The sequence below is a fragment of the Aulostomus chinensis genome, chromosome 7 (assembly GCF_037954235.1).
Source record: "Aulostomus chinensis isolate RoL2024-O1b breed Wild chromosome 7, RoL_Achi_v1.0, whole genome shotgun sequence".
NCBI lineage: Eukaryota > Metazoa > Chordata > Actinopteri > Syngnathiformes > Aulostomidae > Aulostomus > Aulostomus chinensis.
Genome location: NC_141326.1, coordinates 13,014,349 through 13,032,336, shown reverse-complemented (window position 1 = coordinate 13,032,336; position 17,988 = coordinate 13,014,349). Strand labels below are relative to the sequence as shown.

The following is a 17,988-nucleotide window of genomic DNA, read 5'->3' as shown; positions in this document are numbered from 1 at the left end:
TAACATCGCTGTCAGGGTGTTCAGATTTTAGGGACGATTCAGAGAATCATTCTGGGAACCAAATAAAAATAGGAACGCCAGTTAAACTCTTTAACAAAAGCAATAATGTCACCCCTGAAACTTGAAATCCGTCAAATAAAAACATTTTCGAGAATATTAGACGATGACGTGCTCTCTTGCCCCGTCGCTGCTGGGATAAAGTTTAAAGGAACTTAAGAAATTAAACAAAAAAAAAACCTCCCAACATTTTTCACATCCACGTTTATTATTTTGCTCATACCTGGTTGCACACACAGAAAATGATCTTGGATGTAAATGAATGATGGGGGGGGGGGGGGGGGGGGTTGAGTAGCATTAAACACTGAAGCTAACGCCACCTTCTTCGCGCTGCAGGGTGTTATTGCCTCTTGCAGTGGACATGCTGAATAAATCCTAGTTCTTGATACATAAAGTTTATATTATTCAAAATATAAAACACCACATCTCGATGAATTTCACAAGTTTTAATTAAGTAGAACTGCCTCATTTCCAGAAATGGGCTTTAAATGCATAAATCCACAAAAAAAAAAAGAGTATTTTGAAGGGAGAAAAGGAAATGAGCAACAGAACAGACAATACAGAGCGTTAATATCAAGAGTTTCATTGCACTCGGTTGAAGCCGTCCATAATCACTCATTCTTCCAGTAAATCAGACACACAAAAAAACCAAGGAAAAATCGTACTGTATTAAAAGCCTAAAAAGTTAGAAACAACGTGATATATCCGCCTGAGTTCGGCTGATACTACCCATCATGCTCTCTGCTCGGTTCCAGCAACAGCGCGGCCGCGACTGCAGCGTGGGACACCACAACTGTTTACATCTGCGAGAACACACGGAGTCAACTGAGGAGAAGAGAAGCTCGCCTTTCCCTGACATAACTGAACACTCCAGCCTCATCATGACTGCCTTCACTCACGGGCCGCTCTACTGTTGCTGTTTCTCACATCATCTTTTAGCACATCTGCTTCCAATGTAGCGCAGCTCAGCTTTTAGGTAATGAGTCAATTTATTCAGATCCAGCAGAGGGTGAAGGGAAACAAAGAAGCCTTCAGGTTTTAATTTAAAATTCTCCCTCAGCTTACATCCTAGTTTTGTCAGACAGCGTCTTCCTGACAACCAGTGTGGCAGAATCACTTCAACACCCCCCCTCCAAATATTATTTTTCATTACTCACCACGAAGTATTTTGAGCTCACAATTATGATTTTTCTCCTAGAATCACTTATTGTGACTGCAGAATCCAGAAAAAAAACAACAACAAGCCAGCCAGATATACTTAGCTTGGAGATAAAGAAGACTCGTGGCTAAAAACAGAAAAACTGTCCGAAAACCTGAATTTAAAAACCCCTCGAGTGTAGCATCTGATAAATCTACAAAACCAAACCTCTGATTGATGATTGGAGCACCGAGTGCAGCCAGCAAGGCAACTGACTCGTGCTCAGTCTGATTAGCACCAAGATAAAATGGGTTCATTTTTAGCTCAAATCAAGTTAATTGCCAACTACCGAGCACACGGTTGGATAAAGAAGGCGCGGAATAAAACTAACTTAACTTGATAGTTTGCAAACAGACATTTTTTGCGGTTGTCTTTTTGTTACTCGTCAGTTGTCGTTCGCTTTAAGCTGGAATATACGCAACAAGCACTTTCTACACTCTGGAGTCACAAAGACGTGACGCAGGACAGAAAAAAAATGTCTTTGTGAGCTCAAGAAAAATATTTGTGAGTACTCGAAAGGCAAAACACAGTTTTCGTATGAAGTATTGCTTGAAGCTATCGGCTCAAATCGATTCTGACAAGCCTTCTGGGGTTTTGATTTACACATAAAACAAATAAAAATACAAGAAAATCATGTAAGAAAAACCCTGAAAACTCATCCATGAACCTGTCAGCACGAACACACACGACTGAGACTGCTATGTTAGCTTGTTGCTCTGCTCAGTGACACACTTACATACTGTACATCGATGCAGTTCAAATGCATTCTCAGGTTCTATGTACAGGGAGGTTCCTTTTTTACAGAGATCGACAGAGGTCACAGGCTCGGTGGGAGATGAGGCACAATGTTCAGCAGTTGTTGTTTTTAAATCATGTTAACTTGCATGAAAGCAAGTTGTAGTAGTTTGAATATAGCTTTATGACAATTATAATACATCTGTTTCCCCATTCAAGCCAAGATGTGGAAAAACCAGAGCAGAAGGGAACACTGCCAGTTCATCAGATGTCCCTGCGCAGCCTCCCTCTTAACCCAGGGCCCAGTAAGATCTTTACATTTGTTAAAGTTCAGTCTTTTTCTTTAGATCACGCCGTAGATCATCCACCTCTCACAGTTCCACAAACCCCATCCCCTCAGTCAAGAGGAAGTCTGGCAACAAGAGATATTTTTATTAGCAAGATGGCGTAAAATCGAGCAGCTTGCCAAATCCCATTCTGCCCAGTCTACAGAACCGTCTCCAGCCCAGACACAGCGAGGGATTATAGTTTCTCCCGACACGAACGTCCTGCAGAAGCATACACAGACACATCTGCGAACTTGCGTATACAAAAAAACAACACTGAGTGGTCTGGAATAGAGAAAAAAAACAAAACAAACAACTTTTACTGAGTGTGAATGAGTCAGCTGAGCATTTCCTAACCAGAATGGAGGAGGAAGGCTCTGCCGGCGCCTGGATGGTTCGTGTCTGAGCCGTCTGATCCATCGTGTGAATAAACAGAGCACTCTATTTACAACATCTATACACACCGACGCCATAAGATCCAAACACAGCAGGAGACATCTTTGCATTAGCAGAGTGGAAATGCTTTTCTTGACTTTTTGCACAGAAAAAAAATCTTTAGTAAATGACCTCCATGTGATGTAGAGAGTTTAGCCTTCGCTAACGGCCGCTAATAAGAGACCAGAAACACACATTTGTCTTGTATTGAGATGTTTCCCTGCTGTTGATTTGTGTTGACTGAGAAGAAGCTTCCTGTTAATAAGACTGATCCCAGTGCTGCTTACATGCTTACTCATTCAATGAAACACGGCCGCTGGGCTTTCATAAACCACCTGCACGCACCCAGACGTATTAACAGCATCCAGCACAACCAGCTGTCGCACACACAGGCTACAATCACCCATTCATTCAGCAGCGAAAATCAAAACATGTGGCACTTCAATGCAGGACAATAAAACACAGTTTATTGAAAAACTTGGAATTAAAAAGAATTGAAATCTATATATTAGGATGGAGATGCAGACTGGTGTCCCATGCATGGATAAAAGAAGTGGACGGAACCACCATGACATCGTTCATGGGAATGTGGACTCCTTCTTTAGTTTTTTTTGGCTGTTGACATCTCTGACAAGAGGGTAGAGCTGACACGGAGTGCCGTTTAGTAACTTGTCAATCACAAGGTAGCCACACCCTAAATAGAGACGAGAACTGGTGCGATTCTATCGATATTATTGATCCAGTTTTTCAGTCCGGGTCTTTGTTCCTGATCGGTTTCTATGTGGAAGGAAGACTGGGCCGTCACAGGTGTCTGTTCTATTGTGTCGGAGGAGAGAGACTAAAAACAAATTACAATGCTCCTCATCTTTTCCTGTACCGCGGGACACAATAATGACATCATTGATTTGCAAGAAAGAACAAAAAAAACAACAACATCTTGGCATTAATCACAGGAAATGATGAAGCCAGAGGCCAACAGATTGTATTCTCAGAGTTAACGATAGCTGTTCTCTCCCGAGTCCGCTTCTTGATTCCCATCACGAACCCCACAACTCAGCTGTCTGTTTAACCAAATGATCACGCTCCATTAAAGACTCCCGACTCAGACCATAAAATCAATCTTATCTGACTTTGTTACAGTTCCACTAGTGGAGTCGCCCCCTGCTGACCATTTGAGAGAATGCCTGTTTAAGGCACTTGCACACTGAGCTCTCGGTTCAGACCGGGAAGCTACGTCCACTTCTTTTACGTGGTCAAATTTTACAATGATGGATGATCACTCCCATTTCCAGAATGGGGTCAAATGTTCCCGTTCCACAGGGAAAGGATGGGAATTAGAGCTCTCTGGCAACACTGTCTGTTGTTACTGCGTCGATGACTGCGACCACATTCAGATGAAAGACGAACCAACGAGTTGGGCCTTTTGTAACTACAGTTAGTCATTACAGAAACCAGGAGCTGAATTTAGAGGCTTTCCCACAAAAGTGACTCTGATGGAATAAAGAGGTGGGCAGGCCACTCACTCACTCACTCTCTCACACACTCACACACACACACACACACACACACTCCACAGGACAACTTCAGACAACAGCGTTAAGTCAGCATATCAAATGAAATCATCCTGAAATGTCTTTGGCTTAGGCATTTGGCAATTCAACAGACTAATATAGGGGATGAATTGCAATGCGTCGATCAGACGTCGAGACGAATGCACAGGCGAAAGAGAGGGAGGGTTGAACAAGACACCGTGCACCATGGGAGAAACTCTCCTCTGTCCAAACGCACACACAAACACACACACTCCTAAAATTTTCACCACTGCTCAACATCTTTAGGACTGTGCCAATCAAGTAAAGAGGGATGTATTAGTGCAAATGTAAACACTGATTAAACGAATGAACAAAAACAAATTCAAAAATGTCGAAGTGTGAGTGAAGACAAATAGAAATAAAGAAGCTGTGTGCCAAGTCTGTGTCCCTCACCACATGCAGGAAAATACAAGCGAGCTAACAGAATGGGTTGCCAGTTTGTGCTTGTAATAAGTTTCCATCTGCCAAGTTCATGCAAATTCTTGTGTGTGTGTGTGTGTGTGTGAGTGTGTGTGTGTGTGTCTGTGTGTGTGTGTGTGTGCTTGCGTACGTGTGCGTCTCCATGTTTGGCTGAAAAAGAAAGCCGACTGGAAAAAAGGCTGAAAATTGAAATGCTCTGTGTGTGTGCACACTAAACCCAGAAGCCTTACTCATGCAGATATTCCTCAATGTGAGTGTATGAGAGCATGTGTGAGTGCGTGCGTGTGTGTGTAAGAAAGCCAGACTCATCATCATCTGTGCACTGCTCTGTGTGTGTGAGCATGCGTGCATGTGTGTGTATTTTCAGCCACCAGCCGTTTGAGCAGAGAAAGGACGGAGTGTGCTAAACCCAGCAGCCTCACTCATGCAGATATTCCTCAGTATGAGAGTGTGTGTGTAAGAAAGCAAGACTCGTCATCATCAGTTCATTGGTGTGAGTGTGTGTGTGTGTGTGTGTGTGTGTGTGTGTGTGTGTGTGTTTTCAACCACCAGCGGTTAGAGCAGAGGAGGACAGTGGACGAGCTCCCATCAGGCCAGGCCAGCCTCCGGGTTTCCATCCTGGGCCTGGTCTGTCTTCAAACCCTGAGTGTGTTTGGCTCTCACTGGGCTCTCTCAAGTTTGTCTGTTTGTGATTACAGTCAACTGCAGGGTCCGATGTGTTTGGCTCTCACTGGGCTCTGTTGGGTTTATTCTTGTGGGTTGAATGTGTCCAGTCCGGTCTTATTATGAAGCTGTGGCAGGAAGACAGGCGGTACTGGTTTGGATGGCAGTGTTGGTCAGTTAATGTGCATTCAGGGGGTCAATCGAGAGTTTGCCTCAAGACTTAGACCAAAGCAGTTTTGAATGGAGGTTCTATTACGCCCACTGCTGCGGACCACCACCATAATCTTATGGAGCCAAGCAGGTCTGGACACACTCTCCAACTGTGAACTGGGCAGATGCAGCGGCTGGATGGAACAGTTGAGCTCAAACTTACTCTACTTCTTCTCTGGATATTCCCACTCGACCAAGACATGATTTCACTGGCTTCATTTCCAAATCTCAGAGCATGTCATCAAATCTTGGGCAGAGTCCTGGGATAGCTGGGGTGTGTCTGCCTTGAAGTAATTCTGCAGCCCCACCAGGGGAAGAAGAGAAATGCAGGGATGGATTGATTTGCTCTGATTTCTGCTCGTTTGGTATAGTTCTGGGGCAGGTTGAGAATCTGGCTCTGGGTTCCAAGTTTGATCAGTAGAGGTACTGGATTCAGGACAGGTCGAAATGGGATGTGGTTCTGGTTCGGTATTCAGTGGAAGCTACTACTGGACTCAGGTCGGACTTGACTGGTGGTCCGTGGAGCGCCGTAGAGGGTCACTGATGCTATGTGGTTATTCTGCATCACCTGTAGAGGGAGACAAGAGCAGAAGAACGTAGAGTTTAACTGGAGTGTGTGTGCTCAGAAAATGAAGCACCTCGGTCCCGTAGGTGGTCTCAGTGTCTGTCTATGACCTGAAGTCCTGCATCTGAGACTCAGCTGCAGTAAAAGGGATGTTTGTTGTTAAAACTGACCTGAGCTGAATAATAGCGGGTGCATTAACCTACTTAGCAGTTAACAATTTCAGCTAAACACCAATCTATGACACCAGTCGTAATGTCGTCTCAATCACTCTCACACACACACACACACACACACACACACACACACACACACACACACACACACACACACACACACACACACACACACACACACACACACACTGGAGCTACCAGCAATTAGGGGCTCAGTATCCTGCTCAAGGATAGAGAAGCCAGATAACAAACGAGTGAACAAGTTAGCAGCGACGTGTGAAAACTGAATTCAGTTACAGCCGTCAGAATACGGTCCTGGTATTCCATGGATCGATGTGGTACAGATTATTACCAAATATCATGAACTGTGCTTTTTTAGATGGAGCCAATATTTTACGTTGCCTGGTCGACCCTGTGAAGACAATGCCGCACATCTGACGCCATCTCAATTTTTTATTTGTTGTGATCATTTTGGCTATTTTAACGATTGTGGTATAAGATATGGCGAGATGATGTATTTTAAGAGATGGAGGGGTTGGAATTCCAAATTCAGCTCCAACAAAAAAATTCTGATGCACTTTCTATACAATATTTTTGTACTGTGAAGCATAAAAATACAATTCAATTTTGGACCCCACAGCTGTCAGAGCATAAAAAACATGTTGTTTTCCGTGTTTGACCTATGGAGAAAATACATGCTATTTGCATTATCTCCACTAGGGGCACTGCATGCAATAGAATACCTGTATCTGACTAAAATGATGGATGATGTTAGCTGTCAAAAGTATAAGAAGTCAATGTGTCTGCGGTACACACACACATGAATATATACATGAACTAGTAGACCTACCTAAGATAAATGTGCGTTAATGAGCGAGAATGCGACACCATGTAGCAGCTGCAGATTAATCGAATTGTGCGTATTGTGAAGTAATAAATTTGCTTGTTTTTGCTACTGACAGACTTAGATTGTAATTGCAAGTGTGTGTGTGTGTGTGTGTGAATGCACGCGTTTGGTCTCTTTTCGCCATGCTATTTTTTATATTTGGTGTATTTATACTAGACGTATCCTTTTATGTTTGGGCTTTTATTGTATTTTTGTCATCTGAGCGAATGTGAGCAGCTGATAACTTAAACATCCTTCAGGATCAGCTAAGTACCTAAAAATAGTCAGAATCATTTAAGAGAGTGTCCTTGCAACTCAGAATGACATTAGATCCAGTCTTTGTTTGTGACCCATTTTATTTTGTTCTTCACTGTCAGTTACATGGGTGTCATGTCATGGATGATTGATTTCAGATTTTATAAAACTATATTTTATCAAATTATAACTGAAGATGTTAAAATCTCCTTCTCTGTACAATCTCAGCCTGTTTCAGACCACCAGTGTGGTGAGGCCAACATTCTCTTACACATAGCTACAAACAAATAGCAGCTAAATCCATAGAGACAGGAAATGGTCTGACCTCAAAGATCATCCTCTGCAGTCCAAAGCAGAAGGTGGAGCCAAAGGGGTTGGTGTTATTGGCTGATGAGGACCTGTTGAACACACACACACACACACACACACACACACACACACACACACACACACACACACACACACACACAAGACAATAACTATATTCCAAAATGCTCTCAGGTGTGTGTGGTACACAGTTGAAATCTCCATGTTATTGGTGCACATTTACCTGTGAAGCACGACAGGTTTCTCCATCGGGTGACCCAGCAGTTCCTGAATCTGATCCCACTGACAGCAAAAGGGAAATGGAAGACATACGGTTTGGTTACCCAGTGCCAATATTGATTTTAATGAGTCAAGGTTACAACAATAATGAGAGGAATAACAACATGGCTTCAACCATTATCTCCTTCAGCTCCGAGCAAATTCTGGGATACTCTAAGTTTCCTTCCGTTGTTGTTGCTGTCTTATAATGACCCCATAGTTTAATAATAGAATGAAACAGTTCTGAAAACACTGAGGAAACATTTTACTAACAATCAAGCATTGTACAGTGGCTTAAGACAAACCAAATCAGTGAAAACTACATTTCTGTGACTGAACAACTGAGCAGGAAACAAATACCAATGATACCACCACTTCCTGTTCCACACTATTTCATATATTCCCTCACTTGCCATCAGTAAAAGAACATGTGTGTGCGTGTGAGTGTTAGCAGGTTAGCACCTTGTAGCAGCCTCTGCTGTGTGTATGAATGGGTGCTTAGCGCTTAGATGAGTGCACATTAACTGCCATACAAATTTTGAACTCACTAGCGCCCCTGTGTGAGGAAAGGTCTGATCTAAAACTAGCAGCTTGTACAGACTGACCTTGCTGTAGGTGGTCAATACGCAGTCTTCTGTCTGAGAATCAGCTCCCTCTGACAGTGAAGACGCAAACAGGAAGACAAACATTAGGTGAGAAGGAGATTTAAAAAAAATAAATAAATCCAAAGATTTATGGTGACATGGAAGCATCTTTCTTCATGTGACTTACCTTTTTTGATGACGAGGGGAATCTTAAAGTCACATCGATGATATCTGCAATGAGGAGAGAACAATGATCCAATGTGACAAACATGCTTCAGTAAAATGAGCTCCAGCAACACGATACAATAGTATTTGTTCAGGATTATTACATATAGATTATTCAGAGTTATTAAAAAAATGGATTAAAGCCTCAAAGAAAAAAGAAGCTATTTACATGTTGAAATTGTAATGCCCAGGGTAGTTAGTATGGAGGACAAACTTCTTAACCAGGTGAGTTGTTGAGTCAAACAGGATATCCTGAAAGAGAGGAAGAAAACAGTCAAAGTGGATGTGTAAATAACGCATCAGAGCAGCTGTAGACGAGCTGCAGTTTCTTGTTCAGACGGTCCCAACAACGGCTACTTTTCCCATCATTGCACAAACAGGAGTGGGAAAGAATGACAGCAAATATTAGTGACCTGAAAATGTCACTGGTTAAACAGGCTACATGAAAGCCAAGATGGCAGGACAGACACAGACATATCCACCAAAAACACCAACTGAGAGAGGATACTTTGATCATCTTTACTTGAACTATTACGACATAGTGAATCCAGCAGTCTGGTAATGAATACTTCCCTGAAGCCTACTTTGGGCTGCACTAACAGCTGTAACATTCACACACTTCCCTTCCAACAACGCACCTGATCTACACACTCATGCTGAGCGGCGATGCAACATTTGCATGAATAAGACAGGCTTCATAAGATTTTTCCTCACTCAAATAATATGGTACAAATAAAATTGTTCATCTGCTGTTAAGTTAAATTCAAAACTCTTAACAGCTCAATTGTTTTAGAATTGAAAGGAAAAGGCAAACTTTTGGTTAATTCACTTAATGTTTCACCCTCCCAAGAACCAGATAAGATAATAGAGGCCCCTTTCTCCTCTGCGTGCATGTATTTGGGAGCTGAGACCCACAGGGACCAGCCAACTGCTACACAGCCCATCCACTACCATTCACTATGCTAAGCTAAGCCGTGTTCAGCCGGTCTCACTGGGTCTCAGCTCCCTACTGCAGCACAGAGGAGAGAAGGTTATCCATTGTCTCCTCTGGTTCTGGAGAGGATGGACAACAAGCACATTTTCCAACAAATTTGTGTTTGCCTTCGTTTTCTCTCAACTTCATGAGCAGGAATGAGTTGGAAGACCAACTGTGACTCTACCATGCATGTTCAAATGAGGGTCTGCTTCCTCAGAACAAGTATGACAACTATGGCTGCAAATAAAACTCAATAAAAAGTGAATATAACTGTACGCACACAATCAGTGAAGTATTGTATACAGGTTTACGTACCACTCCGATTGTGAAGTAGTTAAAGAAGTAGTCATTACATTTTGAGGGAACCTGCTTATGAGGTGATGGAGAGTGGATCTTCATCTAAAAGAAATCAGAGGGTTTATGAACAACACATTGATCTAAGTAACATTCAACAGCTACATGGGGCTGTTTCTTTGTCATTCATAAAAATAAGACAAGGTTGAACATAGTATGTCAGGAGATAATAGGGTAACAGTTGTAATGAGAGCAAAATATTAGGATGCCAGGAAGGAACAACAGAGGGTAGGTTGCTACTTCTCCTACCTTGTCCTCAGACTTGTAGAAGACTTTATGTGGTGAACCCAGCGCACCCAGCACGTCCTGACAGGAATCTCCAAAGTAAATGCTTCTCTCTAGGGATCTGACTTTAGCATCAGTCATTGCACCAGGACCGCAACCTGCGTTGCCACACAAAACAAAAGACCAGTGTTTATTCCATGTCTGTCATTCATCCTTCCAGAAACCCACACACAGACACACAGACATATGTTACCAGCAGTGAGTAGGCGGAGTTTAAGTCCCAGAGGCCCTGCGTGATCTCTCAAGACTTCCACACACTCTGCATAGATGTTTCCAAGGAAACAAGCCAATGGCATCACCGGAGCTCTGAGAACGAGAGAGAAGACTGTGTATCCCTTGCTTCCGACCCATCTAACTTTTGGGCTTCTGTTTGTTTCTCTAGTTGTTTTGTTGGTTTTCCTTCACATATTTGTTCAGCGTGTTAAACTATGGAAATAAAAGCCTTATGTAATGTAGTTTTCTTTGGTCAAGTGGGAGTATCAAGATTTAACTGTATCTAAGGACTGATGGAAAAAAAAATTCAGTCAGCAATGAGTTACCATCTCCTGCCTTTAACTCTTTTTCTTATAGTCTAATACACCCACATGTTACAACTTGTAGCAAAAACGTGAAAGAACCACTGTGAGTGTAATTAATTGGAGCAGGTCAAGTGTGTGTGTCACCTTGTTTCTTGCAGGTTGTTGCCAGTGTAGATGTGCATCCTCTTGACCATGGCACCGTGTGGAATCTGCAGGGAGGCCAAACCCATGGCAAAGTTAGGCTGCCAAAGCAAAACAACTGGGAGTGATGCAGGACTGGAGCATTTCTGAGTGCACATAAACATCATGAATATGTCTCTCACTCACTCACACACACACACACACACACACACACACACACACACACACACACACATCACAAGTGCAGAGAGATGGGCTAAAATATGACACCGCACAAAGAAGTCTCATAACTCACTGACTGCCTGGCCTAAATATTTCACAACGTTTCCACTGATTGGTCACATTGTACTTGATTACAACTTGGATCCTTCCACTCCAGTTTGTGACTCACAAGTTCAGCTGTGTACTTTGTGTTTACACCAAGTTGGCTGCATGTTTTGAAATCCTGAGAAACACATTTACTCATTACAATGGCCAATACAAAAATGATGTGTGTGTGTTTTTTTTTAAACAACTTCGTGTTTCTAGACTTGCATGATCTGTGCTGACAGCAAGTTAAATGGAATGGCAGTTTTAGTTGAAAATACTCATGTGCTAATAATAAAGTAGCACTGGTAGAAAAGACTCAAATATTTAGTTTGGATGATAGAAATCTTAGTTTACAAGATGATTTCTTCTGTTACCAGGCCAGCTTCATAGGTGGATGGTAAAACATTTGTGCATGCAGAGCAACCATATTATGATTATTTTGACAACATTTAGGTTGCATGGGAATGAAAGCTTTTGCATGTCATTGTCACTGAAAACAATACAAAACAGACAATGAGAATTTTGTTTGCACACACCTGGAGAACATGGGCATCCTTGTAGCTCCACAATGCACAATTCATACTTTTATTTTTACATTAAGTTTTACTTAGTTTAACTAGAAAAATTACAGCTCCAAGGATTTGAATGTAGCCATATTATGGCCATTTTGCAATATTGGTGATATCTAAATTAACTGTGCAGCACTAATTAACATAGAAATCTGCATCCAAACATCCCATCTTCTGCACATGACAAATGTGAAACACTGTGTTGTACCATTTGGAAATTCTGTCATAAAATCAGGAGAAATAACCACAAGTGCACCAATAAACAACTACAAACTACAGGATAGCACGAGCTATGGCAAACAACCATTCAATCAAATCAATCGAATTTAGGAAGATTAAAGAAACAGAGGATAATGTCTCAATCACGTCGAAGATGTACTGGTACAGCAGGGGCTCCCAAACTTTTAAACCCAGTGCACCCCAAAATAAATTCTGAGAGACCCCTAATCCAAAATCGTAACCAAATTCAACTGATTTCAAAATTCAACATCTATTGCTACATTAATTATGGTGACATTTTTATCCTAAGAAAGAATTACAGCCTTTTTAATTATTTGTCATCCCTTTTGAGTTCTGGAAATGATTCTGAGACCCCACCCCCCATCTGTGTCTTGTAATCCCCAGGGGTCCTGACCCCCCTTTGGAAACCCGTGTTGCAGAGTGATGACCAAAGCAGGAAGATTTGATATACTGCAAAAAATTTGACAATGAAGTATGAATTCAGCTGAGGTGAGCTACACACCTAAAGCCAAACATACAACAGAGGCAGATGAGCATTTCTTTATAATCAGAAATGATGCATCACCATGCATCCTGCAGACTGTGTGAAACTCTGGCTTCATCACCTGGTCATGAAGGTCGACATTATAAACTGCAGGGTCCCCACTTACCCTTGAGTCTCATTGTGAACTTAAATTGCCTGAACTAAGCCAAGTCCTCTGACTCGCCACTGCAGCTAGTTGTTTTACTACTTGCATGACACTGTAATGTTATTTCACATCTGGGCAATTTTAAAATCCAACAAACAGATGCATCATAGTTCCTGACAATAAGTCTTGGAATGTGAGAAGGGTCACATGGTAACCCCACGATGACTGCAGGTATCAACCAGCCACTGCTTATTAGAAATTAAGGGTGGCCTCTGTTGAAATCAAGCAAACAAATGACTAATTATTGATCACTTCTTTCTTATTATTGACACATAACTACATATACAGAATTCAGGGTCATGCTAGTGTATTACTTAAATAACAAGCCTGCCTTCTTTTCCAGTGACTGCAGAGCAATGGTCACTCAGCCCTTCTGTAACTGGCTGCCAAGTAGGTGAAATCCCCTCACCTCGTATTTTGGAGCTTCATTCCAAGAGTCCAGTTGGAAGGAGAAGGACAGTCCTCGAAAGTTGAGATGGAACAACTGCTCTGCAGCGTTGTAAACTGGATGGAGAGGGGGAGGAAGAGACTTCAGAAAAAGTAAGTGAAATTAAATCTAAGTTTAACATGCAAGGGCATAAACATGTTCTTCCTTGTATGCAAAGTAGAAGAATGTCTGTATTTTTTGTGTTTGAGTGACATATTTGTGAGAGCAAATGAGTGTGTACCTCCAGGGTGCGTAGCTCCAAATGACTGGTCTATTTGCTCTATTGTGGGGGCAATGGCCTGAGAGTTAAAATGGACTCCACTGAAATACAACACGCACATACACACAGACACACACACATGCACAGTTAAATCTCAACGTTCATTTCATACGGACTGTGCAGCATTGAGACGTTAATGTGAAATGGACACACGCATGCACACACAAATACACACCAGGGCACGTAGACTGTTTGCTGCATCAATTAATCAATTAATTAAATGAAAGAAAATTAATCTGCAACTACTAGGATAACAGAATGACGATTTAGGGCTTTTTTTCCCAAGCAAAGACATCAAACACTTGCTGTTTCCATACTCTTAACTATCAGGATTTTGCTGCTTTCTTGTTAATTATCACAGAAAATGAAGAGTTTTAGGCAGCTGGATGGACAGAAGAAAGAACAATGAATCTTGGACACTGAACTTCGGGATAGACAACAAGCCTTTTTCATATTTTCTTGCCCATTTACAGTTTAAACTATAAATGGATGACGAAAAATAAGCATTAGTTTGCAGGTACAGCATTGATCAGCCTTTTATCTCCACTGTTTTATTTAAATTTACACAAAGTTACAACTCAAGTACACACACGCATATATATATATATAAATATATATATACATATATATATACACACACACACATACATACATATATACATATACATATACACACATCACTAACAAGTGCATATAGTCATGTTGGTTTAGTAAGTCTTAGGCCGGTGTTTACACATGACGGTGGGTCCCCTCTATATAATGGACAGTGTATATAGTAAATACAAAGGCTATTATAGTTGTGCACATAAGGCAAAATCAGCTGTTACCTAACCGGTCTGCACTAACATTACTAGGTCTGACGAGGACGTCATGTTTTCCCTGCTTGGTCATCTCTGCCAAGGAACTACTGGGGTCACCAGTGTAGGTTTGTCTTTTAGCAGGAACACTCAAAAGATTAGGGAAAGCTTCTAATGATACAGTATTTTGCAAGATGAAAGAAAATTGTGGAATTGATCTGGATCTGATTCTAGTCTCGCCTTAGTGGAGGCATTCGCTTTCTGATTACCTCCTAGTTTGTTTTCTTTGGATAGCAGCAGAGAAATGGATTTAATTGTCCACTGATTCTCAGGCAACTTTACAGTGGAGTTGGTTGTCATGTTACTACTCACCAGTATTTCAACTTGACTTTGCTCAGGTCGTACACTTCGATCACCTGTCACAAGGGAGACAAAAACAGGGATTAAGCCTGATTATAGCACAAAGACAATAGCCACTTTTTAAAATCCTATCTAAAATCAACATGCCACGCCAAGACTTCTGCTTTCCTGGGCAGAAGTACCCTTTCCTCTTTTGGAAGACAACGGAGGACAGAATGAACGCCTCTCTCTTTCTTGCAGCTTTAAGCTCAGAGTGCACATGATACGGTTCTGTTCTGCTTCATCAGTTAAAACCTCCATCACATCAACAGTTTTCACCTTGAGTCTCTGATTTGTGGCATCAAACAGCAGTTTAATCCCATCCTGAGTCAGGTTCAGTATGAGGTCATGGCTGAGTGGCGTCTGTGCGGGGGATAAACAAACAAATTCATTAACACTGATATGAGTGCACCTGCCCTGAAGCACAGCTATCAGGATACTCCTTCAGACACAGTCAGCTGGGTTTTTTTTTAACTTGACTTACAAAATTTGTATCAAACAAAAACAGACATTTTTGAATGGACGGGAAGATGGACAATTGAAGTGGTTATTATTCATGTCAACATGCTACCAGTTAGTCATTAGCCTCATTTACTCTTCTCCAAGAAGTTTTGCTGATGTTAGTCATTCCTGGTTGTTTATGGCACACGTCTGAGCTAACTGGTTTGAAGAGAGAAACGCTGTGAGCTAGGGAAGTAGGTTTATGTTGCAAGACCCTGTCAATCATCAGAAACCCCACCCACACAGTCTTGAAGAAACATAGTAATTTAACTTTTGAGAGGTAATAAAGAGCACATAAAGATAATTTCCAAAACATTGCTGTCACTTAAACAGTGTAATGTTGGCATTTTCATAATGACACCACATGTTAGTTATCAGCTGAAATAAACGAGTATGAATTTATCAGACAAAAATGTCACAATTAAACAAGTATTTGAATTTGGAAAACAATTTCATTGCATCAAGTAAAAAAAATGTCTGTCACTCCTTGAGACTGTGCTTTCTTCAGATTGTCTAGCTTGTTTGACCAACTGCAAACAGAAACTGAGGAACAGTCTACTGCAATAATACTAACTGGGATCCGAAATACAACAATAATAAAAACAAAACACAGTGACATTCCACATACTAATTTCACAAGACTCCAAATATCTATCATGAGGGGGTTTTATAATGATGTATCAGAGGTGGGACAATACTGCAGACCTGAGTTACAGCTACATCAGGGGGAAACAGCATGTACTAAACTGCTGCAAAAAAAGATGATTTGGGCAAAGCAACTTTGCTAACAATCTAACCATCTCACCTGTTCACTGTATAGCACCTGAACGTTTTTGATGATGCGGCAGTGTTTCTGGAGAATAGAGATGGCCTGGGCCAATGGCATCCCTGATAGGAAACAACAAGCAGACACGCAGCCCGGTGGAAGCAACAGTTAATGCGAGCCTCCTCCTCTTCTTGATATGTAAAAGTAGCTTTGATACGTACCTAAGGCGAATTCCCATAGCTCATTTCCTAGTGATCTCTCAGGCACCACCTCCAGATCCAGCATTGGCAAGTAGTGGGGGGCAGCTCACCTCAGGACACAATGGGACCCTCCGAGGGACCCTCTCTACTTGTCTCTCCCTAATCAACTCGACCTCACACACCTTTCAGATGGCTATTTTTTCATACCTCTGAGGTGAACGATTTATGCTTTTAAAGTCACCAAATTCATGAGCGTGCACATCAAACAAATACTCGATATGTGGGCTGCAGTGAGTGGTTTCTTTCTCACATGTGATATGTTGATGACATTAATTCTCATTAATAAAATGCATTAAATAAGTAAATGATACCTACACCTAAGGCTTACTAAGACGCATAAATAACAATCTAACGAGCAAGCCTTCAGAGCTCGACACTTTACATTTACTCAGGCAACCTGACACCGCAGTTAAAACACTAAAGCTCAGCTGTCAGTTCACCTTCATGTTTTTAAAATCGATACAGATAAAAGAAGATGAATTTACTTTGAATTTACTCAATTCAAAGTCAACGATAAACAAGCACAGAGCCCAAACTTGTTCAGCAGCCAGAGACGTCTCCACCAGGCGTCAATATGAAGACTGCAATGCTGTGCTCTGGGATTGTGACAGAACCACCGACACTCTGGTCTGGTAACAAGTTAAATATACACAGCCACGACAATTACTTCTCCAAACCCGTCTGCTTTCACTACTATCTGTCGCAATATGTAACTACCAGTCCGTTACGAAAGCGTCAAATCATTAGCCGACGAGCTAGGTGCACAGTATTGGGAATGAAGTATAAATACAAATAACGTCTACGCTGAAAAAAAAATGTCCTGAATTAAAGGCAAAGACAATTAACACTGCGGTGTAGACTGGCACGACATAAACAAAGAACGCACGTCAAGCGGTCGACTGTCTTGGCTGCTTTTCTTTCTTCCTTCCAGCGAAGGTTCAAGCTTTTGGTGCTAACTTAGCTCTTCTGCTCGCTCGTGCGCAACTTCAAAGTCCTCGCGAGGAGACGCTTCCCTCCCTCAGCCCGTTGACCGGTAAACGTCCAACGTCTCCTTTCCTCGGGTTTAATGTGTCTTCAGCGTCTGAAGCAGACAGGAGCAACACAGTGTCTAAACAACGGCAACTTCAGGCATCAACAACAGCCAGGCTGGATCAGCTGATTATTCAACTTCCTGTGTTCGACGCAGGCGCACTGGCTGGCTTAATGACGTCATAGCAAACAGGTCCATGCTGCAAGAGGTGGCTGAGATAAGACTGCATCTTACATTCTTTAGACCCAAACACCATTTATATCGATTCTGACTGCTCCTTCACCAGCAAGCCTTCAGACAAGGTGGTTAGATTTAGCATAATGAGAATAATGTCACATCACCATCCTGTACTTTCATGTGAAATTGCTCCTTTGATAATATCAAGCGGGAATAGTCTTGATGGTTACCAAGAAAATATTCGATAATCACATAAAGAAAGGAGTCTTGTAAATGAAAAGATGCATTCTAAACTCTTTGAATCAAAGATAGAAAACAGAATTAGGTACTCGATGTGTGTTTTGTAGACGTAATGATGAAA

The 17,988-nt window shown here is 41.7% G+C and overlaps 1 protein-coding gene across 2 annotated transcripts; it reads right to left on the bottom strand.

The window, feature by feature from the left end:
- Window positions 1-264: 264 nt before the first annotated feature.
- phaf1 (phagosome assembly factor 1) lies at window positions 265-17,580 on the bottom strand. Of its 2 annotated transcripts, none has more exons than XM_086208512.1 (16): window positions 16,382-17,580; window positions 16,200-16,282; window positions 15,173-15,256; window positions 14,867-14,910; window positions 13,659-13,738; window positions 13,400-13,494; window positions 11,187-11,284; window positions 10,718-10,830; window positions 10,489-10,622; window positions 10,201-10,284; window positions 9,079-9,161; window positions 8,872-8,915; window positions 8,706-8,755; window positions 8,066-8,124; window positions 7,841-7,913; window positions 265-6,204 (listed from the first exon to the last, which is right to left on the bottom strand). In XM_086208512.1, exons 1-16 carry the CDS (start codon window positions 16,443-16,445, stop codon window positions 6,109-6,111), a joined length of 1,284 nt encoding a protein of 427 aa, XP_086064638.1. In that variant the 5' UTR covers window positions 16,446-17,580; the 3' UTR covers window positions 265-6,108. The 2 variants fall into 2 exon arrangements, with proteins under 2 accessions (XP_086064638.1, XP_086064639.1); XM_086208513.1 differs by having other exon boundaries at window positions 11,187-11,251.
- Window positions 17,581-17,988: the final 408 nt, after the last annotated feature.

Excerpts from the sequence above, each read along its gene's own strand:
- phaf1 (XM_086208512.1), bottom strand. The coding sequence starts at position 16,445 with ATGCTGGATCTGGAGGTGGTGCCTGAGAGATCACTAGGAAATGAGCTA. Across the intron at positions 16,283-16,381 it reads GCTATGGGAATTCGCCTTAG|GGATGCCATTGGCCCAGGCC; the intron begins GTACGTATCAAA and ends GTTTCCTATCAG. Across the intron at positions 8,916-9,078 it reads GGGCATTACAATTTCAACAT|ATATCATCGATGTGACTTTA; the intron begins GTAAATAGCTTC and ends TCCTCATTGCAG.